The 26,045-nt window shown below is 38.8% G+C and overlaps 1 protein-coding gene across 1 annotated transcript in view; it reads right to left on the reverse strand.

Moving 5' to 3' along the window:
• Positions 1-2,833: 2,833 nt before the first annotated feature.
• Positions 2,834-26,045, reverse strand: part of DCN (decorin) — a 47,588-nt gene continuing 24,376 nt past the window's right edge. The window contains exons 3-8 of the mRNA XM_005279148.5: positions 24,368-24,480; positions 14,098-14,311; positions 13,749-13,862; positions 12,360-12,453; positions 6,578-6,716; positions 2,834-4,395 (exon numbers count right to left, since the gene is read on the reverse strand). Of these exons, the coding sequence (XP_005279205.1) occupies positions 4,201-4,395; positions 6,578-6,716; positions 12,360-12,453; positions 13,749-13,862; positions 14,098-14,311; positions 24,368-24,480 (869 nt within the window). The 3' untranslated portion in view covers positions 2,834-4,200. The remainder of the gene's footprint in view (positions 4,396-6,577; positions 6,717-12,359; positions 12,454-13,748; positions 13,863-14,097; positions 14,312-24,367; positions 24,481-26,045) is intronic.

Genomic DNA, 26,045 nt, shown 5'->3' on the forward strand with positions numbered 1-26,045 from the left:
TGAACCCTTTGGGAATCTTTCATGGCTGTTTTAATGATATTACAGTGGTAAAGAGTTAACATTAATCTAAAATAGAGGGTTAGCCCTTTATCCCTCTGTTAATTTGTGTCTAATAAGCATGTCTGAACTAGGTAAAGTTATCTGTGCAAAGAAACAAAAGCATAAACGGAGAAAGGCTATGAGAAAGAAGGTTCACTGGCAGGTCAGAACATGCAGGGCTTGGGACTAGGATCAGCTGCCAGACTCTGAGATTGGAAGATTCTGGACACAGACTAACAATCAAAGGGGGACTAAAGAGAGTCTTCAGAAGCTGGAAATTGGAACAGCATGGTCTGTGTAGTATCTTGATTTGACTTCAGGGAATTTGGAGTTGATCCTTTCCTGAGACTCCGAGACTAGAACTGTCAATATTGTTTATATATCAGTCTGGAAGTTTATATCATCTGCAGATGACCTGGTGCACTTCAAGAGAAAATAGTCAGCTCTGCAACTGATCATAATGGCCATTTTTGCCTTTATAATCCACAAACTGTGTATCTTTAACTGGTTATTTTTCTTTTCAGTTACTCTCCACTTACTATGGTTGACATTCAAAGTGCAACACTCTCTGTGGATATTTGGTGTTGCTAAGAAAGAATGTGTGTGTATTTTCGGAAAATCTTAAACCTATGAGGCATAATTAAAAATTACTGGAAGTCGATTACAGAAGCAATTGAACAGATTTACAGTATTGCCACTAGAGACTGAAATAAGCATTTGGGAAGATGCAAGAACATTAGAAACCGATAGCAATTTTCTTATTTCCAGTCTTTCTCTGCCAATTCAGTACGAAGAAAAGGGAGAAGGTTTCCCTTTGCAATCGCTTACACAGATTTTTCATTAACCGTTATACAGAAATTTATGAATGGAGATGAATTAATATATATTTGCACCATGATTGGAAACATTGGCCTTGATTCTGCAGAGCACTTCAGCGTGTGCTCACATTTAAGTGTGTGCCTATGGGCTTTGCTGAATCATGACCATTGTTAAATTCTCATAATACAAAAGGCTTGCTGTATCTCTAACTACTGTTACAACTTCTTTATTGCAAGATTCTAGGGAGTTTTTCAATATAGCTATTCCTTTAATGAGAGAGAAAGAGAGAGCCTGGGAAACAAAGACTAGCAAGGACAATGAAGTTAGTATAGATTTTTGTGGCCAGATTTTATTTAATAAAACTTTTGAACGAAATAAGCAGCTGGTGTAGATTGGTGTAGTTCTTTTGACTTCAATGGAGCTACACTGATTTCCACCAGCTGAAGATCTGGCTCTAAACTTTTTCCCCTCAGTATTGCTGTTTCACCCAGCTTGAAGTGGCAAATGAAAGCAATTGTAAGCATATAGTTTCATTGATGATTCTCTAAAAATGCCCTCCACTATGCAGGTCTGCCCGAGGAGAGGATCATAGTGTTTCCTTATAACCCACCTCTTCATGGAGACATGGATTTTCTTCCCTTACCGGTGGGCTTGAATCCCAGAGGTTGTCTATGGGTTACCTTACCTTTTCACAACTCATGGGGGGGAGGGAGCGAGAGGAGATTATATTGTCCTGCCTGGTCAGAAGGCATTCTGCTCTTGTCCATTTCTGTCACTCATTTCTGCCTGTTTGATATATGTTTTTTTTTCTTTTCATTTCCTCTAATGTGAGGCAATCTGGTTTTCATTTGTATGGGAAAACAGTGCTTTTAATAGTGCTGGGCTTCCCATTGGTTTGGGGTCAGGAAAGAATTTTTCCTCATTGCAGGCTGACGACCATAGTGTGTTGGGGGTTATTTTCAGCTTGTTCTAGGCTCTGTAGGGCCATTGGCCAGTGAAGTAGAATGATTTGGGGATGTTCATATATTTGATGATACGCCAGTCAAGTGTTGTCTCATTTTGGACCAGCTTTAATTTGGCATGAGCCCACCAGAGTGCGGGTGTATTATCATGGCCTTTATTTATTCCAACCTAAAGAACAGGTCTGAGAGGCAGTGAGGCTACATTATATTAGCAGTGGTTGGATCATACGAGGGATGTAGTCTTTGGGGACAGCATTTGCTTTAACATAGATCATACATTCATCTTTTAAGGACCCAGTTCCTTGAATGCAGAGGTGAAGTATGGACTGAATCCCACAGATGTGGTACATAACAGGATCTCAGCCATATGAGACATATGACCACAGCATGAAAGAAAGGTACTGGATTGGACTAGTTCTCCTGCCAGGTAGGGAGAAATGGGAAGTTTTGGTTATATACAGATTTAGATGTTTACGTAATACATTAACAAAAGTTGTGGCCATTTATTTAAACAATGTACATATTAGTTGTGTGGTCTTTATGGCTGTTGACGATCCTTGTATCTTTTGCTGAAATGCTATTTTTGTAGTTTTCTGCACTTGCCAAGTAAAGATTCTGATCTTAAACTCCCAGATACCCAGAACTAAATAAGGAGGTTATTTGACTGAATGCACGGAAAAGACATGAAATAAGTATGCAATTAAATTCTGTCCCCATCTCTTATGAATATTACGGGTCTTTATCATTTCTGCTAGTTACAGTAGTGACAGCTACAAAAAAGAACATTTTGTTTCTCATGAAAAGAAATTTGTAGAAGACTGCTGTGTAGGAAAGTGGTTTTTGTTTTGTTTTGCTTTCTAATTTCTTTGGGGAATAAGAGACAATTTGTGCTCATTTTAGCTGTCACTGAGTATAGAAGGTTTTTATTTTTGTGGATCCATCCAGGATTAGAATTCTGACAATTTGTCTGTTTTGATTACATAACCTACATAATAAAGACGAGGAATTGGGAGTTTGCCTGTATTACAGCATTCTTTAATATAAAAGCCATACAAGTTTTACAAATTGAAAAGATTGACTTGGAGAATTAAGTGGCCTCGGAAGGTTCTTTTAACATGACAATTGGAATGAGTATAAAAAGAACTTTTTAGACAATGGAAGTAGAAATGTGCAGCCTTCCTTTGCCACGCCTATTACCCTCTCATACCAACTGGAGAACCCAAATACATGGATTGCTTTCAAATCACTCTTAGAAGAAGAAGGGATTTCCAAGAATGATGTCCCAGTTCTGGCCAGTGATTTATTCTCATTCCCAGAAGTATGAGTTAGCTGATATTCCAAGTCCCATGAATACCTTCATTTCTTCAGACAGGCAGGCTGCATATCTCTACTTGACTTTTAAAAAAAATAGTTAAAAACTGAAAACAGTGAAAAGAGTCGACTAGTGTACAATACAGAATCAGTGAAGAATGTTGAAATTTTTAGTTTTTATATCTATACGTGGATTAATATATAAGGCTAAATCATAATTACCTCACTCTCACAAGTAGGCCCAGTGAAGACAATGAGACTGCTCATGTGATTAAGGTGTGCTGGATTCGCCCCAAATAATGGTAGTCATCATGATCCAAAAGTAGTGAAGAACAGGAATATATGACAAATGTCTTGTACTGCAAATTATTTATTTTTTTAGGCCAACAAAACTCTTATTTGCTAACCTTGACTAGAATTGCTCAGGTAGATTTGTAAACACTTAGAAAAGGAAATATGTATACAATATGAGTTTGTTTTATTTTTTTTTACCAAAATAATGACATTAGCAACAATTTATATTGCCTTTGCTAAATAGATACATTCAGAATTAGGCTTTACACATGTTATAGCAGATATTTTTAAACCTCCAGGGCTTGATTTAAGTTTAAAGGGGCTAACTGTGCCCAAGAATAAAAAATAGAGTCTCATCTCCTTTTTACTCTACCAATTTCCATGAGTGGCTATAAAAACAAAAAACCAAAAAAACCCAACAACCCTCAATCATTATCATTTGTTTTTAATATCAAAAGATTTGACAAATATGTACCCCGAATCTCATATACAATGGAATGTGAAAACCTGTAGTGTTCAACTAACTGAAAGATACCACAGAAAGCATTCTGGCAAAATGAAGGCTGAAATAAGTCTAAATAGAGTACAGCTGGCAATTCTTTTGGTGGTGTGTTTTGTCTTATACACTTATACAGAATCACTTATTTTACATCAATGGGTGATATCCACTCAGTGAAGTTTCCAGTATTTGGCTTCAATTGTTAACAATTTTTAAACAGGCTTATGACAACAGGTATTTGTAGCTGAAATACAACTGAGCCCCATTTCTATGGCTCTATTTGTAATTTCCAAGCTGTATTGCCGAACGTTCATAGACACATCGGAAAGTAGATGGCTGGATTTCCCAGTATTGTACAGGGTTGCTGAAAAGACTCACACCTGAATAGGAAGCCTTTTTGGTGTTGTATCCAGGAGGGCAAAAGTCGCTGGGGCCAACAGAAGCAATTTTATTGTTATGAAGGTAGACTACCTGAAATATATACAATTGTATAAGTGAGAAATCAGACTAATCTGGCGAAATGCGTAACTAATCTGGATATCTCAGAACATCAGTAAACATTGTACAGTACATCACAGCATAGTAATCTACCTGCTCCTCTAAATACATTCTCATTTGATACTTTATGCTCATTTTCCTGAGCTACTAAAAATGAAATTGAACTTTGCCATGGCTAATAACTAAGGATCCTAGTTTTCTGTAATTAAAAAAAATAATCTCTGATTAAAAAAACATAAAAAGACACCTTTTTCCACACTTAAAATGAAATGCTGAACTTTAGTTTCCCTAGATACAATCTTTATTGAACACAATGTTTTATTGATACAGTGGAACCCCCTTTATCTGAACTAATTGGGACTGGGGCCAGATCAAGTAATCAAAAATCTGGATAATCTGGAGAGCTTCAGCCCTGCCACACGGGGCTGACAGCCTGATCCCTGCCGCCCAGGGTTGACAGCCCCTCTTCAGTTAATACAGAGTGCTGCATAATGGAGGCTCGGATAAATGGGATTCTACTATATATGTTTTTATTTTTTCACAAAATGTAAAAACTAAAGATTCTCTGTAAAAATGCAAATTCCGCACTTTTCCCACATTTTTCCGTGGCAAATGGATTTGTAGGATCCTTGCTAATAACTTGGTCAAATAAAGCTGTGTCACTTCTAATCTAAGGGCCCAATTAGAAAGATACTTAAGCACATGCCATACTTCAAGCAAGTATTTGGGACAGCTCATGTGCTTAAAGTTAGGCTTGTGCTTAAGTATCTAGCTGAATAAGAGACTACAACCTAAAAACTAAAGCAAAACTATAGCACTGGGATATAATCATTATTGATGGTAGACATTTTTCAATCATAATAATTCCTTTGGCCAACATTTTGTTACAAAAGTGGATAGGCACAGACAGGGAAAGAGAGAGTGTGTTTTTTTTTAAAGTGAATATGGACTGTTTTCTATTTGGTCTGTTGCTTCAATATAGGGAATATCATCAATATTGTGATCATTTTAACTCCTTGCCAAGAGCAACTATAAAGATTTTAAGGTTGACTACAGCATGGGCACTATTTTTCCACCAATGATTGCAACGTATAATTCCATTATTTATGACAGATGAGGGTTACCAGATAGCAATTGTGAAAAAATGGGACAGGGTGGGCAGTAATAGGTGCCAATATAAGAAAAAATCCCCAAAATCGTGACTGTCCTTTTAAAAACGGGACATCTGGTCACCCTATGACAGATGCTATATGCTTTAGTCAAGCTTGATGATATTTTTCTCTTGTACAAGATACACATAGCTGGGGTTCAGAATGATAACTCACTTGGATATGGAGGAACAAAATACCTGAGGTTGTTAGTTTGGTATCTGTATTTTTATTAGCATTATTTTAAGAATTGAGTTATTTTCTGAGTGGTAAAGCAACTATGATATAGGTCATCCCAAATAAGTGAGCAAAGAGCAGCAAAATGTGCATGATAAATTTATCATCAAATTTATTATCTCCATTGCACACATTTATGGGTCTGTGACCTCCACACTAAGGGGACTATGTACCTCCATGTCCATATACTCAAAATTAGAATTGAAATGTCAATCCTCTAATATGCTACACTTTCTTTTACATACCAACATACATTCAATGGTGTAGTCCAGTGGTTCTAAAACTGGGGGGGTCGCCAGGGCTGTCTTATACTTGCTGGGATCCAGGGCTGAAGCTCGAGTCCCACTGCTAAAGCCCAAGGGCTTCGGTCCAGGGCAGTGGGTCTCAGGTTACAGGCCCCCTGCCTGGGGCTGAAGCTCTTGGAATTTGGTTTTGGCCTGTGGACCTGGGACAGTGAGGCTTAGGCTTTGGCCCCTGCACCCAGGGTGGCCGGGCTCAGTCGGGTTCAGGCTTCAGTCCCCATTCCTGGGATTGTGTGGTAATTTTTGTTGTCAGAAGGGGGTCACAGTGCAATGACATTTGAGAACCCCTGGTGTAGTCAATTACTAACAAACAGTGGATATGAGGCTTGCCTCAAGTCACAGTTTGGGGGCACAAATGAAAAAGATAGGACGTCCAGTACTGTGTATTGTTCAAAGATCAATAGTAGTGGACCTGTTTTTCAGTCCCTTTCAATTATTGCACATTTGAGTCCATAAGATATACTTTACCTGGATGTATTTGTGGTCAGCCAGCCCACCAGGTACTTTGACAAGTTCATTGTTATCCAAGTGGAGTTCTTTCAGATGAGGTATACTGGCAAGAGAGCCATTATCAACAGCACTGATACTGTTGAAACTGAGACCCAGTCTGCAAGAGGAAATGACACTGAGTAAACATTAGCAAAACAACACATTCTCACAGGTGGTTGCCATTGAAGTTCTTGACAAAGTATGTGGTTTTTCACATTTATCACATAATGGGGCAGGATGGCCTTATGGATTGCTAATGGGATACAGAATCACAAAGCCACAATACATTTGGATGAGCAGGAAATTCCATGACTTGAGCTACCAGAATTATCATTGCATAATTCAATTTGTTTCCACTTCACCTTATATTGCTGAGTTACTTGCTTACTATTGCTACAGCATGTATTTGTGTATACACTCACATCTATATTAGGCACCAGGCTATCAAAACTGATTTCCTAAAATTCACCTTATGATCTTCTTGCATGACAGGTGGAATATTGAGGCTCCAGACTATAAATTTCTCTTTCTATTTACGTGACCCTATTACAGTGTATCTGAGCATCTCACAAACATGCATCAGTTTATCCTGACAGCATCCCTGGGAGATACGGATGTATTTATGTCCATTTTACAGATGGGGAACTAAGGCATAGAAAGATTTAATGACCTGCCCAGCAAAACACAGTAATTGTGTCAGAGCTAGGAAATGAACCCAGAGCTCCTGAGTTGCAGCCAAGGCTGTAACCACATAACCATCCTTCCTTTTAATAGTATGCACATTCTGGATTTATTAGCACAATTTGTGTCCAGACTGGAAAATCTGGTCCTATGTGTATTTGCATATTGTTGCCCTTCAGGTCTGAAATCACTAAAATTCATGAGTTTCCTTCTCTAAAGGATCTGGTAATTCAAGTTAAAATAGTCTGTTCTTCAGCAAGAATGCTATCCTGTAAAATAATCTTTTATAATATACCTAGTAGGGAGGAGCCTGCTTTATCCTTTAACCTAAAGTATTGCTTTTCAGTTTTCAGGAAAATATATTTGTTGTGGGACTTCTTAACTATACAACTCCAAGAAACAGCCCAAGAATTTTATAGATGTAAATGAGAACCTCTAACAACAGTAGAGCTTACTATAGATGAAAACTACTAGAGAATGATGGTTTCACAACAATCTGCTATGGTAATGCTGTATAGTTTATACCAGGTACAGAAGCCAGATTCTGGACCTAATATGTAACCACACAACACAACTGAACACATCTGATTAGGCTTTACAACCATAAAGAACTTCCCAGAACTGATGCCAGTCAAGAGTAGAACCCCTTGTGCAGAGTGTCTTTAATAAAAGAAACATGCAAAGAAAGAGTAATGCTAACATCTAGTACAACTCACTATATTTAAACTACAAACAAAACTAGTATAATTCTACAAAACTATTAAAGGTCTGACAAAGGCCTATTGAAGCCTCCTACTGACATCAGTGGGCTTTGGATTAAGCCCTAAATAACTGATATAACAGTAACATTACTTCTATAAGAATCAACCTTAATGTAGGTCAAAAGATCCCTTACCTTTACTAGAAACTTGGTATGTGTCAAATCCTAAGAACTTCACTTAAGTTCTTACTTAAACAAAGTTCCCAATAATTACAGTGCATAAAAACTAAGTAAAGACTTCAGGATTTCATTTCATGTAATTAGCTTGGCCTGAAGAGCAAATAACGTATTGGAATTGTTTAGAAAACTTTGGCAATGTGTATCACACAGGATGTTTGGGGATGTGTCAAAAATATGGTCATTTTGGCAAAATGTTGTATAAAATCTTAATGAACACATATCTAAAACATAATTTGGATACAAATACAAGTTTCTAAGCAGACGTGTCTAAGATAAAGAGCATTCCATGGGAACAGCAGAATTGGCTTTTATTTTTGTATACTGACAAAGATGAAAAAGTGTCATACAATAGTTTTAGTGTTAGAACAGAGTATGGTTTTCATCTTCTTTCTTTTTTTCTGTAGGGATAGAAGGGGAGGAAGTTGGGTAATGGTTCTTAATATAATAGCTTTTTATATTTGTAAATGTTTTACAGATGTTTTAGTTGTATTAGTCTCATCACTGAATAACTTGTGAAGACTAAGAAAGAAACAATATATAAAAATAGAAATGAACATTTATATTGTAATCCAAAAGGATGTGTTCAGCTTCTTTAGTCTCTAACCCAGGGGTGGCCAACCTGAGCCTGAGAAGGAGCCAGAATTTACCAATGTACATTGGCAAAGAGCCACAGTAATACATCAGCAGCCACCCATCAGCTACACCCCTCCCTGCTCCCAGCGCCTCCCGCCCACCGGCAGCCCCGCCCATCAGCGCCTCCCCACACCTCCTGATCAGCTGTTTCATGGCATGCAGGAAGTTTGGGGGGGAGAGGGAGGTGCGAGGGCACTGCAGGCTCAGGGGAATGGGTAGGAAGGGGTAGAGTGGGGGCAGGGCCTGTGGCAGAGCCAGGGGTTGAGCAGTGAGCACTCCCCGGCACATTGCAAAGTTGGCGCCTGTAGCTTCAGCCCTGGAGTCGGTCCCTATACAAGGCGCTGCATATTAACTTCTGAAGGGCCGCAAGTGGCTCTGGAGCCACAGGTTGGCCATCCCTGCTCTAACCCCTCTGCTGGCTCTTTCCCATGTTGCTGTCATATGGATTACACAAACACCGCAAATCTGAAAATTAGCATTTAGGCCCAGATACAACTTCCACTGTATGCAATGGGAGACTTCTCATTGACTTTTAATGGGAGATAGACCTTAGTACAGTCATGTACCTAATGCATGCACTCTCCTGTGGAACTCCATACTATATACAATCTACAGAATCATTTGTCAAGTTAGAGGGGGTTTTTTGCTGTAGCTTTGTGTGAACTGTGTTTTAGGAGACTTAAAAGTAAACTTTAAAAAAAAATTGTGGTTCTGCTAGTGGTCAAGGATTCACCACAGTGTAAACAGTAGAACTAGGAAGAGTCATCATGCTGAACAGTTGCCATACCAAAATGTCCTAACACAAACATACACTGAACTGGCCTGTGTCTGAAATGTTAACTGCAGCTTAAGGAAGCTATTAAATTGTTTAACCATGACATGTTCCAGCAGAAGCGAAGTCAAATTCTAGCCTAACTGGGTGGCTACAATAAAGTACTTACATTTTTATTTAGGCACTTAAATGAAAGTAGCTCAATTTTTCTGGTTGTTTTTTTGGCTCTTGTATTTTATTCAACACACCCGTGGGGATGCTGTTCCAATGGCCCTAGCTTTCCCTCCTCTTTCTTCAGCCTTCTTCTCTCTGCCCCATCCCCACTAATCCATGATTAATCTAAATTTAAAACCAGGCTGATTGAGCCTCACGGTTTGATAATCCTGCAGCATGCTATAGTGTAGTATGAACTTGGCACAACCCTCTTCCCAAGCGAATAGATTTAATCTAGAGCCTCAGAAAAAAACTGAGTGTCTTTCTAAAGACCTCTGCCCTCTACAAGAGCTCCTGCAGTCTGATTAAAGAAGTAGAGGTGGCCTCTTCACCACTTCTTTCATTGGCCAAAGCCATAATCTTACTCATCGGAAGTGAACGGGTGAAAAGGAAGTAAAACGGTAGTTCTTCAGAATGAGGAATTTGGAATGTGTAGTTCCTCTTCTGGACCAGATTTGGTTGGAAATATTTGGATAGCTCAACAGTGGTGGGGAAGAAAGGGGAATGCCAGGACCCATACTACAAAGTAAAATATTAGGATTTTTGTTTTGGTGGTTTTGGAAGGTTTTTTTTTTTTCATCATTTCTATGAAGGTTGTTACACAAACCACTAACTTTAGACTAAATGGTTGCAGTTAAAAGTATTGCTTCCTGGTCCTTAATTCATAGGTAGTTTTATTTTTCTCACATGCTTACAAAAAATTCAGGAGCCTTGCAATAAGGCATCAGAATTTTGTGTATGGCTCTCTGGGTGAAGGTGTATCTGTGATAACACACGGTGACAAAATGAGACGTACAGCAGAGGACTGAACATTTTCATTACTGAAATGTTCTGTTTGGATTTTACAAGCCCCCAAAAGCTTTTCCAAGAGACTGATTCCAAGAAAGAATAAAGGGACTATCCACATTTAAAATATCAAAGAAACTTCATTTGAACCAGTTATATTTACTTCAGTACATTTAATTCCAAGCCAAATTAATGTATATAGAGAGGCAAATTCAGCTCCTGTTAGCTTCTAGTACATTTTCCAACTGTCTCTCTTCTCTGCATGCATTCAGTCAATCAGATGAATGATAGACATATAAGTTATCTCAATGACAAAAAAGGCCTGATAAATTAAATATGTGCCTTCATAAAGCAATATAAAGTATCATAATCTTATAACTTCCAAAGCCCCAGTTTGATAAGTAACACATTACTGGGCCCATATTACTCTCTGATGGGATGGTTAATGAGAGGTAACCCATGGATAATTCTACTGGTTTATTAGCATCCTCGACTGAAGTAATAGACATCACCCTACATTTTCCTGCCTCTAAAGGAACCCCAAAATACCATTATTCAAAAGAAAAAAAGCCCACCTTCCTGCACAGAGTATGATTCTCTTGCATTGTGCTGTTGACCCAGAGCAGTGCAAGATTTACCTCACAAACCCCCTAGTCTGCTTGACTCTCATGGCTTTGTATAGTCATTTACAGTGTAAAGTGAGTGAAGAGTTGGCGTAAAGTGTTACCAAACCATAAGTGCAGCATTTTACACCTACTTTGCACACAGTCTGTACTGATGTATATGAGTACACAATGCGGTGAGAATCATATGCACAACGCTTATTCAAAATATTGCACATGATATTTTCAATCAGTTCACTGAGTCATTGTCCTGACATGTATTTTGCCACATCTACCTACTGTCAGGTTCTTCTTACACCTTCCTCTGAAGCATCTGCTGCTGACCACTGTCAAAGACAGGATACTGGCCTAGATAGACAATGGGTTTGATCCAGTACGGTAATTCCTATGTTCCTATCTATTTCTCTCATCCTACATTGATGTACAGGTGTAAGTGCTTTGCTGAATTGTAGCAGTAGTCCTTAGTGGACAGTTTTGCACAGCATATCACAAACATTGGCATTCCTAAATTTCCAAATTTTCCTTTTTTTTAATCCTCAAAATTTGAGAGCATTTTCCAAAACAGGTTTTTGCTAGGTCTGTTCAACATTCATTCCAGGGTAACAATATTTTTGCCTGGTAAATTCCTTAGATTTCAAAAAAGTTGTTTGAATTGCTCAGTGGCAAAGTACCTGTGTTCTCATTAAGCCTCGTCTACACGGTGGGTAATATACACTATGACGGTGTAATTTCTAAAGTTCACTAACATGTTCCACATTAATTGGCCCATGTAGACCTTGCTGGTGCGTACTAATGGTTCCCTATTGCGCTCTGACTTAGTACTCTTTCAAACAGCACTAAGTTAAAGTGTACTAGGGAACTTTGAGTGCGCACCAGCAGGGTCCATATGGGCCAATTAACACACAACACATTAGTGTGCTTTAGAAATCTCACTCCCTTAATGGGCATTGCCACACCATGTAGACAAGCTCTAACTTTTCTGCTAAATGGTTTGGCACATCTCAAGCTCAAAGATTATCACCCTTCTTAACTACAGAGTGATTTCTTCCTATTGTGTGTATTGCAGCTATTGTTTTTACATAATACTTGTAAGTTATGTGAAAACGTTATTACTTAGCCAAGTTGGCGAGTCCAGATAGACTTTCAGAATCAATTTTGGTGATCTTGTTGCCGTCAAGATGAAGCTCCGTAAGGGATGGAGGAAGGCCTGAAACAGAAGGTGTCCCAAAAAAGTTTTCAGTATAACTCGAACATAAAAATGGGCCTGATTCTCAATTCTATTATGTGTCTTTTATATTGCTAGAGTGGTGTGAAAGGGCCTTAGCATAACTGAGGCCCAGTAATTTTGGAGCATGGACACATCAGAGAAGAATCAGGAATCTTGCAACTTGCACTTTGAAAAGTATTTGTTTTAAACATTAAAGAAGAACTTTCACAATGACAAGAACTTGAAAACAGGATTTTCAAATACATTTCACTCAAAGTGAACTGCTAACCCTGTGCTGGGGACCAGCATTCACCAACTAAATCCCACATAAATCATCAAAACAGCTAAAGGGGACTCTGCACAGAGGTGAATTTCAGCCTGCACACATTTACACATGCAGGTGTTAAATTTGGACCCAGATGTCTTTGATAGTTAACAACAGTGGCAGAAGAATTAATTTAAAAATGAAAAATATTGTTTTTCTTTTTACTTTTGTATAGAGCATATTTAAATATGAACTTTAGTCTGCAAATCCCATTTATTACAGAAAAACACCCATGACACAATATTTTGACTATCTTAGGCAGTATGTACACAAGAACAGCCATAACAGAAAGCGAGGGGGAGAATAATACTAAATAAAAAACTTCTGGTATTAACTTTCTGAAATTGTGTGCATTTTTGCAACAGTTTACTGGGCAAAACGTTAATATAGCTACCATCATTTCCTGCAGTTTGGAGCCATTTTGTATATTTTTTAATCCTTTTTGCATAGGTTACATTTCTGACCTTAAAGTCTATGAGTCTATGAGATCTTTTACTATAATATACAATGAATTATTCAAAAAATTGTAAACTTTTCCATTTTGCAGATGAATGTTTCTTTGACCCTGAAGATCACACTCACTCACAATCACGGGGCCTGATTCTCATCTCATTTACAGTGGTTTTACACCAATCTAATGCCACTGAGTTCAATGGGGTTACTCCTGATTTACACCAGTGTAATTTCAATCAGAATCAGGCCCACAAACATTTCTCCCACATTCTCTCTCAGCTGGAAGAAAGCCAAAATAAACTGGTTTACCTTTGTAACTGAATCTCATGCAGAGCTCTATTAATGGAATATCGAATTGCACAACCCTTGTACTAGCCCAGTCGAGATTTGGAAGTGCCCAGATTTAACTTAAAAGGCTCTGATTGTCTTCTGGTGGAATTTGACCATGACCTTGAAGTCTTACTGATCGGTGTATTTCACATGCCTGAATCTCCTAAAATCTCATAGCTGTTCTTACCTCTAGGGATAGTAGTAATGTTGGTATCTGAAATACGGATATAGGAGAGCTTCTTCATTCCTTGAAAGGCTCCATTTTCAACCCCTGAGCTCTTGAGTGGGTTGGTGCCCAGTTCTGCAAACAAAACATGTTTGTGAACTGTCCGGTAGTTTACATTTATAAGTATTAAACAAAAGAGCATTTTTTCTTTCAGTGAATCATGGATAATTTGACCAATTGCTGTAGACTATCAAGACACTTCTTGGCTTACCCAGGTGAAAGATATTTCAAGTACAGTGGGTTAAGAGTAATATCTAGAAAATATATACTCTATCAAGTTACTTTAGCAAAAATCTCTTATGATGCATACCTATGACAATCATACTATTCAGTCCATTAAAGACAGCTTTCCTCAGCTTGGTGATCTCATTCTCATGGGCACGGAGCTCCTGAAGGCTTTTAGGCATATTTTCTGGAAGTTCCTTCAGGTTATTCTTGGAAAGGTAAAGTCTCTCCAGTTTCTTCAGTGGAGCAAAAGCTGTAGGGCTGATCTTGCTTATCTTGTTGTTCACAAGGATCAATGCCTGTAAAATAATAAAGCAGGAGATTTTGTTACCTCCATTGTGGGCATAAATTTAGGGTGAAGTTGCATTAAGATTGAAGAATTAAAAAAAACCCCACTGATTCGCTGTGTTGAAATGCAGTGCAAAATTTCAAAAAATCAGAATAACACATATTAGCACAAGACAAATAACTACAAAAATACCTACACAACTACTTATGGCCAAATCCTGCTCTAAGGTGCATGTGCAGCTCCCATTGGTGTCCATAAGAATCATGTCTACCTCCAAGGACAAAACATAATCCTTTCATTTGACACCAGTGAGAAGAGCCAACTCACATAAACATAACTGCATCACCACCTCAGTCTCTGTAGTAATAACAACAATAGGCCAAATTGTGTCACTTAGGGCTCCCTGGATGTGATGGGGATGGGAATAGGAGAGGGGAGTAATTTGCAATACCTATTTTGAGTTGCAGTATTTTGCCCCTACCACCATGCAGCCAGCCAATTCTCCCCACATTCTACCCAGTCTCTCCAAGGAAGAAAATCTGTGATGACTGCATAAGGAAAGGGCACAATCTAGCCTACTAATAACGTATGACTTTATAACTATCCTTTGGGTCTTCCAGTCTGTACTTGTTAGTTTTTTGTCTGACTCAAATCACAAATCACATAGCGTGGCCCTTGAAGTCAATGGGATTACTCACATCTGTAAGAACAGCTCACTTTAGTAACAATTGCATGATCCGCATTTTGGTTTGTAAATCCAATAGTTCAGGGATCATGTCTTAATTTGTAACCCTCACAACACTGATCACACTGTTGTTGTTTAACAAACAATAATGTAATAAATAGACAAGAAGTTCCTATGCCAATCATTAATGTGAGGACTGTAATAAATCTAAGATAAGGAGTGTTATATGTTACAGTGAATCCACATGAGGTTCCTTCCATCTTTTCACCCATTTATTTATGCACCTCACATAGTGTTATGAAGCTAAGTGAATTAATGGTTGTACAATGCCTTGAGAGTACTGGATAGAAAGTGTTATGTACATGTAAAGTATCATTATTTTTATATTTATTAGCAGAGCACAGTTCTAGGGCATTCTTGTTCACTTACTGCACTATGTTATTTGTAGGAATGGAAAAAAAACCAGATGCCTTCACTCCACATGTTTTGATAGCCCACGTATTTTGGTCCCATTCCAATATATTTCTCACCAATTCTTAATCCTCCCACAATTAAACTTCTGTCAGTTACCAGTATATCTAATGGGGAAAAGCTGAACGTTTGAGTCTTTCATCAATCAGTTAGGCAATAAATAAGTGCCCGAAAGGACATAAGTGTCTGTGGCAGCAACCTCTTCTGAGTGAAAATTGAAAGGTGAGAGGAGAAAAGTGGAATGATAGTTTTGAACAGTGTGTATATGTGTGTGGGCACTGTATATTTTTCCCTAATGTAGTCCCCTTTCAAATTCACCCTAAGTAAATCAAGTAGTATATTTTACAAATGGCTCCACAGAGTACACACATAGCTGTATATATGTGCTTTTAATTTTGTGTACTAGCCAGCAGCAACCAGATTGTTGGGAGGAGGTCAGTCATAGTTCAACAGACTAGTTCACTGACAATAATTGTTGCCCAAAATAATTTTAATGGTCATATCGAAGATAGGGTCATAATTCTTACTTACTCTCTTGACACTGATAAGTCATAAGAACTGCAAGTAGAACAGGCCAATGTTCTGTCTAATGCAAAGACCTTTCTCTGAAAATAACCTATGTCACAATTTTTGAAGGACGCTGTAAACCCCATCCCCAGCATAATGCAGCTAGCCACACAATATTAGCACCAGGGGAACAACACTTCTTGACATCAGCTAGTGGTGAATATTATGCCTTGAATCATGAGGATTTAATGCCCTTTATCATTTTTAATGTAACCAGAGTAACTACAAGGGTTATTGCGAGGAATGTACATTTTTTGTTGATTTTTACCAATGGTGATATTTGTATAAGCACCTAAGTGTCGTAGGCACCTAACTCCCATTGACATTCAGTGGAAATTAGGCTCCTAAGGCACACCAAGACTACATTTACACTACACACCCACTGGTACGTGTGGCTACATACTGCAGTGACGAGCAGGCTGAGTACATGCTGTGGTGTGTAGTACATGCCAGTGAAAGACTCCAGCAGCGGGGAGGCAGGGCGGAATGGCTTCAGCAGCTCCCCACTGATGAATCTTTTCCCAGCTGACATCCTACTGCCAGAGCATTTCCCTGTGGTGGGGAAAGGCGCCAGCTGTGGGGAGCTGTTGGAATTCTTCCCAGCTGCCTCCCCTCTGGCAGAGCCTTTCCCTATTGGGGGAATCTTTTCCTGAGGAGGGGAAAGGCTCCAGCAATGAGGAGGCAGCAGGAGACTACACTGCTAAAAATAGTGTGGACAAGGAGGCAGAGCTTGGGCAAGTAGAGAGCCACGTAGGGCATGTACTCGAGTATACACCCAACCCCGTCAGGCATGTCTTTACGGTACTTATTGAAGCTGTGCCTCACAGTCAACATTGCTATTTAAACCCATGCAAGGGGGGCTATGCGGGGATGTACACCAGTGGTCTCCAAAGTGGGGTGCGCGCGCCCCAGGGGGTGCGCAAGAGGATCTTTTGGGGTGCGCGGCAGGAGGAGTGCCATCGGAGCAGCTCCGCTTCGGAAGTTCAGGGGGCTTTTTTTTTTTGCTTTGGGAGTTAGGGCGGGAGTCCAAGCAGCTTTTTTTATTATTATTTTTGCTTGGGGCTGCAAAAATAGTAGAGCCGGCCCTGCATGAGTGCTCAAAAATTTTTTACTGATAGGGGTGCGCGATCAAAAAAGTGTGGAGACCACTGATGTATGCTACCTGTCGCTGCAAGAAGGATACGGTGGAGATGTACCCCTAGGTGCTTTTTTAAAAGTTTATCCGAAGTCCTACCTTACATTAGTGAGTAACATGTATTAACTAAAAAATTCATTCAAATATTTCTTTTAATCTGTTTTAAGTTTGCTGCCCTTTACTTAAATTATATCCTTATCAGCTTCTTTAAAATTCCCTGTTAGTGTCTTGGAAGTAGTTTTGGCCAGAATTAGACAGGCACAGTAACTCTCTTTATCCCAGATCTTAACTATCTAATTGATATTAGCAGAATCTGTAGAGCCCCTAGGAGCAGAACTCTTAGTAATGGCTCTAGTCAAAATTGCTTCGGCCGAACTGTGTTCTACTTACGAAAATTATGTGCTGAGTATGACAATGTTCTATTTGGGAAATTTCTACAAACTTTCACAAAATCTGCTCAGTTTTCAAATCAGGCTGGTTATAAAAAGGCACTTTTTACAAAGATTTACGTTGTGGGAAAGAAGATGGGTGTTGTGAAAGTTATATTCCATATGCTAGTAGTTCTTAACCTTTTCTCTACCATGACTTTGCCCCTCAACTCATAGACTCATAGACTTTAAGGCCAGAAGGGACCATCAAGATCAGGTAGACTGGTCTCCTTCACATTGCAGGCCACAGAACCTTACCCACCTACTCCTGTAATAGACCCATAACCCCTGGCTGAGTTACTGGAGTCATCAAATCATGATTTAAAGACTAGCTAGTACCCCTCATTTAACAATAAGGGAAGGGAAAGGTAGGGTGGTTACCACCCCCTGACAGCCGGGTGAGCACCCCAATTGAAGATCCCTGCCTTTGGCATTTAACATACGTTATTTTTCACTGTATTGTGCAGCACAGAATCTGCAACAGAAGCTTTGGCATGCCTCAGAGCAACAACAATTTCTAAGATTAAGATACCTGTACAGCACCTAGCAATGTCATAACCATGTGTTCTTCTCCGTGTCACAATAACTCCATTATATATGGTACTCAGAGAAAAAGAAGTAATTAGCCTTGGAGTGGTAATGTTGACTTTTCTCTGGATGTGTCTCATATGGTTTACTTGTAACAAAAGTTCAAAAAAAACCCCAACAACCTACTGAGAGTTTAGGGGCCAGTGAAAACATGAACTGAAGGAGAAAAGCTGAGGGAAAACATCTGCAGGCAGCGCGAATGGGGAGGGAGATGATGTCCAAACACACACCACGTGGGCCAACTAGCCTGAAAAAGAATCAACCTCACGATGGGGGATTATATCCATTTAGCTCAAAAACAATCACAAATGCACTCTGCTGTTTTGTGCAGAATCAAAAATGCTAGAAGGGAGATGGGTACACTTCAGATTTCATGACAAGGTGCTGAAAATGTCTGACTCTGGTTTACTCTAGCCTAGCATGGAGCCATTTGGAAGAAAAAAGAAAGGTAACAGATTAGTGCAATGCTTAAACAAGGTTGAGGTATTGATAGTTATGTGAGATCTGTGTGAGACTCACTTTCTATTGCTGGTCTGAAAGAAAGATAAATCTTAAACATACACACACAAATTAGAAAAAAAGTTGGCGCATACAATTACTTTTCCATAATGCCCAGTTTGAGCAGTGGCTTGGCATGGACATTGGGATACCTAAGCACAGATCATCAATAGTGCAGAAAGGAGTCAGGGGGAGAGGAGAAAATAAAGAGGAACAACTAAAGCTTGGTATCATAGACACTTCCAAGACAGAATTATCTTTCCTCAAAGCCCATTTAACTGTGGCTGACAATTAATAACAGTTCTCTGTATAAGTCACAGAAAGTGTGCTTCCATCACCATCTTCCTTATATAAGTCCCTTTTCCCTTTTAGTGGCCCATGGTATGTGCAGGAGATAATGTTGTCTTTCAGCGCAGGCACAGATTACTAACTAGGAAAGGAGGTAACATTACTTCAGGAGTTGATAACAAACAGGCACCTTTTTGAGTGCATTATTTCCTTAGGGCCAAATTCTTATCGTGCCTTCACTTTATGTACGGGGATTTTCAGGTGCAAATAGGATAATAAGGTCAACAGTTACTGAGTCTGTGTTATTTGCAAATTTTACATGTAAACAAAATGGAGGCTGGATGGTGACAATCCAGCTTTAATTATAATATGTAAAGCCTCTCATTGTTTCTTCTTTCTAATGCTCAGCTAGAAACAGATTGATTTCTTGTCCAATAGCAGACTTCAATAGGAAGCAATGCTATTATCAATGCTAATATGGATGTTGTGAGTTGCAATGTCCGATAGTGGATCAAAAAACCACAATATTTTCAACATCTGTATGATGTTTCTCTAAATGTAGTCACAGCTAAATGAATCATTCATAATGACTCTTTCCACTGAAACAAGAAAAAGAAAGCAAACCTAAAATGAGTAAAAACGGAGCATATGCTTTCAATTGAACTGACATGTAAACCTCTAGCAACTCCCATGACTTCATTAGAATTTTGCTGGATTCTCACCTCAACCAGTGAGAGAACAAGCAATCCCATAAAGTTTTTTATTTTAAACTTCCATTTTCTTTGTTTTATGGGTGATAGTGTAAATTAAGAACAGGAGGACTTGTGGCACCTTAGAGACTAACAAATTTATTAGAGCATAAGCTTTCGTGGACTATAGCCCACTTCTTCGGATGCATATAGAATGGAACATATATTGAGGAGATATATATACACACATACAGAGAGCATAAACAGGTGGGAGTTGTCTTACCACCTCTGAGAGGCCAATTAATTAAGAGAAAAAAACTTTTGAAGTGATAATCAAGCTAGCCCAGCACAGACAGACAGTTAGATAACAAGTGTGAGAATACTTATAAGGGGAGATAGATTTCAATGTTTGTAATGGCCCAACCATTCCCAGTCCTTATTTAAACCGGAGTTGATTGTGTCTAGTTTGCATATCAATTCTAGCTCAGCAGTTTCTCGTTGGAGTCTGTTTTTGAAGTTTTTCTGTTGTAATATAGCCACCCGCAGGTCTGTCACTGAATGACCAGACAGGTTAAAGTGTTCTCCCACTGGTTTTTGAGTATTTTGATTCCTGATGTCAGATTTGTGTCCATTAATTCTTTTGCGTAGAGACTGTCCGGTTTGGCCAATGTACATGGCAGAGGGGCATTGCTGGCACATGATGGCATATATCACATTGGTAGATGTGCAGGTGAACGAGCCCCTGATGGTATGGCTGATGTGATTAGGTCCTATGATGATGTCACTGGAATAGATATGTGGACAGAGTTGACATCGGGGTTTGTTACAAGGATAGGTTCCTGGGTTAGTGGTTTTGTTCAGTGATGTGTGGTTGCTGGTGAGTATTTGCTTTAGGTTGGGGGGTTGTCTGTAAGCGAGGACAGGTCTGTCTCCCAAGATCTGTGAGAGTAAAGGATCATCTTTCAGGATAGGTTGTAGATCTCTGATGATGCGCTGGAGAGGTTTTAGTTGGGGGCTGAAGGTGACAGCTAGTGGTGTTCTGTTATTTTCTTTGTTGGGCCTGTCTTGTAGGAGGTGACTTCTGGGTACTCGTCTGGCTCTGTCAATCTGTTTTTTCACTTCAGCAGGTGGGTATTGTAGTTTTAAGAATGCTTGATAGAGATCTTGTAGGTGCTTGTCTCTATCCGAGGGATTGGAGCAAATGCGGTTATATCTTAGAGCTTGGCTGTAGACAATGGATCGTGTGGTGTGTAAATTAAATTTCTGCTCACTTTAGGGTCCCTGGACACTGCCACAGTGATGTAACAACAACGAGGAGTCCAGTGGCACCTGAAAGATTAAGATTTATTTGGGCATAAGCTTCAGATGCATCTGAACAAGTGGGGGGTTTACCCACGGAAGCTTATGTCCAAATAAATCTGTTAGTCTTTAAGGTGCCACCGGACTCCTCGTTCTTTTTGTGGCTACAGCCTAACATGGCTACCCCTCTGATACTTGGCACCATGCAAAGTGGTGTAAAGGGGCTTAAGTGTAAATGAAAATCAGTCCCTCCAACTTTTATAGCAAAGTTAATTGGTTCTGACAAAGCACAGAAATAGAACAAAGAGAATGACTCAGCTATCCTATCTATTAGCAATGTTGTGGAAAGATTTATTATTATTATTCTATTATTTATTTATTTATTGGCATTACCATCGTGCTAGGTGTGGTACAAAAACAGAACAAAAAGAGCATTATTCTCATTTTTAAATATATCTTAGGTCAGCGCATTGAGCAAAAATCACTATCTGAATGGGATAGATGCAGGATGAAATGTTGGCCCCATAGAAGTCAATAGGAGTTTTGCCATTGATGTCAACAGGGCTAGGATTTTTATCTTAAGAGTTTGCAGCTCCAGAGCAAGAAGGCAGTGGTTAAGATTTCAAAATATGGACTAGCAAACTACACACATATGATGCGACAACAATGTAGAAACTACCACCTCAGAGACTCTCTTTGTTATTCACTAAAATTAGGAGTGAATTGTAAAAAGTTCTTCAAATTATAATTAGCCATAATAAATGATAATATAACATTATTTGTGGCTGTTTTTGCCAGCCGATGATGGTATCCTTATCTGATGTTAAATCTCTAACACGTTCTTAGGGGACTTACAAGTAAAAGCAGTTTTTTTTAATTGATGAAAGTTCTTTAATTTGCTAAGCAATTTATTAGATTACACCGCTACCTCGATATAACGCTGTCCTCGGGAGCCAAAAAATTGTACTGCATTATAGGTGAAACCGCGTTATATCAAACTTGCTTTGATCCGCTGGAGTGCACAGCCCCGCTCCCCCAGAGCACTGCTTTACCACGTTATATCCGAATTCGTGTTATATCGGGTTGCATTATATCAAGGTAGAGGTGTATTGCATTATGATGGTGCCTAGATGCAATATTGCCAACTCCAAGCACACAAAACTTATGATTCAGGCACCAAAAAAATCATGAGATATGGCTTCAACATCATGAGGTTTTTTAAAAATTAATAATATTGGAGTTGTATTTATCTAACTTCTGTCTTTTAAGTCTTTAGGTCACACTCGGGTCACATTTTCAAACTTTTCTTCACCACCTTTTTTTGAATGAATGCTGAGATCCTCACTTAATGCCATCTCTCCAGGAGCTGAGGCTTTAAGAAAAGCAACAAATATGCCTAGACTTGTGATAAAATTGCAAGAGTTGGCAACTCTGGAGCAGCCAACCAAGAACAGTGCCCCATTGTTTTAGGCCCTGTACAATCAGAATAGGAGACAGCCCTGCCCCAAACAGCTTGCAGTCTAAATAGAGGTGGTTGCCGCATGCAGTAGTCTGCATGGGACTGTGGCTTTGCTTAGGCCTTGGAACAATGTAGCTTGTGACTGTAGTGTATATGAGTCCTTACTATATAGTAAATGCAGTGTACCAACACCATTTGAACACCACACTATAAAGTGTGAGGCATGAGCCAGTCAGATATCAGTATTTCCCAGGCATCACAGTTAGAGAAATATCTGTGCTATATAACTTATTGATGATCCACAAGCTGTACAGAGGTATGTCATCACCATAATCTCTGAGATACACTTCGACAGGTAGATGGTTTTTTTAATAAGACCCTTAGAAATATTTAATTGTAGCAGGTGAAAATCTATAACTAGAAAATCTAAACGGCCCAGCAAAGGTGAGGAGCAATGCTTACTGGGCGTAACGATGCTGACTACTCAAGCTGGCACATTATATAACTAGTTTGGTTTTTTTCAGGAAGGATAACAAAGTTCTCCCTCTTTTATATTAATAGCTAATTATGAACATAAAAATAACTCAACTTAAGGTAATTTTTAGTATTAGTTTTATGGTTTTTTTTTCTTTTGGTGCCCAAATGTGTTTTGGGGGCTCTCAGAATTAAAGGGAAGACATAATCTTTCCTTGAAGAGTTTACAAATTAAATTAGACATGTGGGAACAAGGAGGAAACAAGAAAATAAAGGTGGTTTTACAAGAAAACATGGGACATCAATAAGATGACAGAAACAATGAGGAGTCCTTGTGTCACCTTAGAGACTAACAAATTGATTTGGGCATAAGCTTTCATGGGCTATACCCCACTTCATCAGATGCATGGAGTGAAAAATACAGTAGGCAGGTATAAATATATAGCACATGAAAAGATGGGAGTTGCCTTACCAAGTGAGGGGACAGTGCTAACAAGGCCAATTCAATCAGGGTGGATGTGGCCTATTCTCAACAGTTGATAAGAAGGTGTGAGTATCAACAGAGGGAAAATTACTTTTTGTAGTGACCCAGAACTGCAGAGCTAGAATTAATTTGCAAATTTGACACCATCAAATTAGGCCTGAATAAAGACTGCGAATGGTTGGGTCACTACAAAAAGTAATTTTCCCTCTGTTGATACTCCTCGTTGTTTTTGCTGATACAGACTAGCACAGCTACCCCTCTGAAATAAGATGACAGAGTTATTCACTGGGGATTAATGCACAGCATAGTGTTTAACACAGATGGTGGGTGAAATCCTGACCCTATTGATGTCAATGGGGCCAAGATTTTATCTAGTGATTTTTTTCTCTTTATTAAATGGATATCTCCATTGGTTTATTTTATGTAGGCTTCATGGCAGAAGTGTAATAAAGAAATAGTAAAAAAGAACTTGAATGACAAGACGGAGGGGGTCTTGTAGAGCACTTCAGTAAGGCCTTGATCCAGCAAAGCACATAAGCACATGTTCTGTGAGGAATATAAGCAGTCCCATAGATGGTGGTGTGGACAAATGGAGCATAGATGGGGAAGTGGACAAATAGGGCATCATGGCTGGCATTGTTAGCAAAGCAGAACAACTTGAAATGAAACTATGTTGGCTAAACAGGTGGAGAAAGAGTTACAAAGGGCCTTGAAGCTGATGACAAGAAACTCAAATTTGATGTGAAGAAGGGGGAGCCAGTTCAGTTATTCAAAGAGGGGCAGTGACATGATCAGGCAAATAATATGATCTTAGCAGCAGCATTTCCTAACTTACTGAATGGGAAGCAAAGAGGGTATTGCTGCTTGATTGCACAGTACAAGTGTGAAGTATAGAAGATACAGCATTAACATGTCTCAAGTTTCTTTCTCTAACTTACAGCTCTAAAATGCATCATCTCCTCCTCGCATTTTCACCAACCGTCAATTCATTATTCACTTACATGGAGATCCTTTAAGTTCTTGAAATCCCCTTCCTTTATTTCAGTGATTTTGTTGTTCTGTAAATCGAGCAGAGTTGTGTCTGGGGGAAGATCCCTTGGCACTTTATCCAGGCCTGTGGAGGGAGAAGAGGAGAAGCAATCAGCTCCAAAAGCATTAACCAGCTTTGAAGAAGGGCCAGGATTTTTCTTGGCAACATTTAATTTTTCAGTAAGCCAACCCTCTCTAGGATTAATTTTAATAGGAGGCTTTAAGCAAATTTTTTCCTAGAGTTTTTCTGTCCCCATCCAGTCAAAAGGGGCCATGCTTTTAATTTTGTCATGTCATGTCAAAATACATTTATTCGCATTTCCACTCCACCATTTTTAAAGAATTTTTCAAAGCTATAATTCTATACAGTGTAAGGGATTCAAATTTCACAAACGCTTTCTAATCCAATTAATTGCCCTGGCTTTAGTAAATTGCTTGAAGAGTCAGGTTAGCTGAATCAGGCCCTAGATTTCTCTCTGTTATTTTCACTGCATACATGGCTTCTGTGAACAGAAACCATTCCTATCACTTAGATTATGCTAGATTTTTAGAGGTAAAACTATGCTTAATTACAGTTACTTCAAGTAAATGAAATCTCCAATAAATGTTAGATGGGCCCAATCCTGCTCCCATTCAAGTAAAAGGCAAAAACTACCCTAGATTTTAATGGGCGAAAAAATCAGAACTTAATTTCAGAAGCTGCTAGTAGTTTTCATTTTCACCTCTATCACTCCTATATTCAAACAAAATATCAAGGCTATTGAAGCTGAGAATGACTGAACAAACTTGCAGTAAAGTTGACAATATCTCAACTCCACTTTAACAAAACAAAACAAAAAAAGAAATTTTTCTTTAAACTGAAGCTACATCCAAGTTTTATAGAGAACAGATCTCTTGGTTTCAGTATGCCAAAATGTCAGAATGCAGGAATGCCAAAAAAACATCAGACAATGTAAATTAAAGACTCTCTTTGGGACCATTTTCTGAATAGCTGATATGTAGCTCCGATGAAGTAATGGAAATAAAATTACTTAGTGTTAAATATTACAAGCTTTACCCAGTTTTCCTTTTATACTGTGACTTAGTCTGATGAAAACCTCACAACAGATATAAAAGTTAACTATTTTCTTTCCTAACTATTGAGTCTGGTTTTAACAAAATGCAAAATATTGTACAAGAGAGGGCAGAGATAATTTATAAATACTAATAATATCTATGTATGCACAACTAACTGAAGTAGAACTGTGAACTTGTTTAGAACAAACATTCCATCAGTAATACTGTAAACTAATATAAAATATATGTGAAATCTCCTCAAAAAGGATTTGAATGTCTAAAAAAGGCTATTTTAGTTTGACCCAGTCCTGAGTTGTCTCTGAAAGGTCACTCTGTTGATATGTCTCTGATATGGTGTTCTCTGAAAGGTCACTCTGTTGGTATGTCTCTGATATGGTGATACATTCTGATTATTATGTTGTTTGCAAACTGATGAAGAACAATTTTTCTTTTCACGTTTTTTCTTTTAAAATAAAAAAAAAATACTCTGCAACATCAAGCCCCGATGCTGTAAACACATAAGCACATGCTTAAAGTTAGTCATATGCATAAATGTTTGCAGGTTTGGAGCCTGTGTTTCTATCCTGAAATCCA

Source organism: Chrysemys picta, chromosome 1 (assembly GCF_011386835.1).
Source record: "Chrysemys picta bellii isolate R12L10 chromosome 1, ASM1138683v2, whole genome shotgun sequence".
Taxonomy (NCBI): domain Eukaryota; kingdom Metazoa; phylum Chordata; order Testudines; family Emydidae; genus Chrysemys; species Chrysemys picta.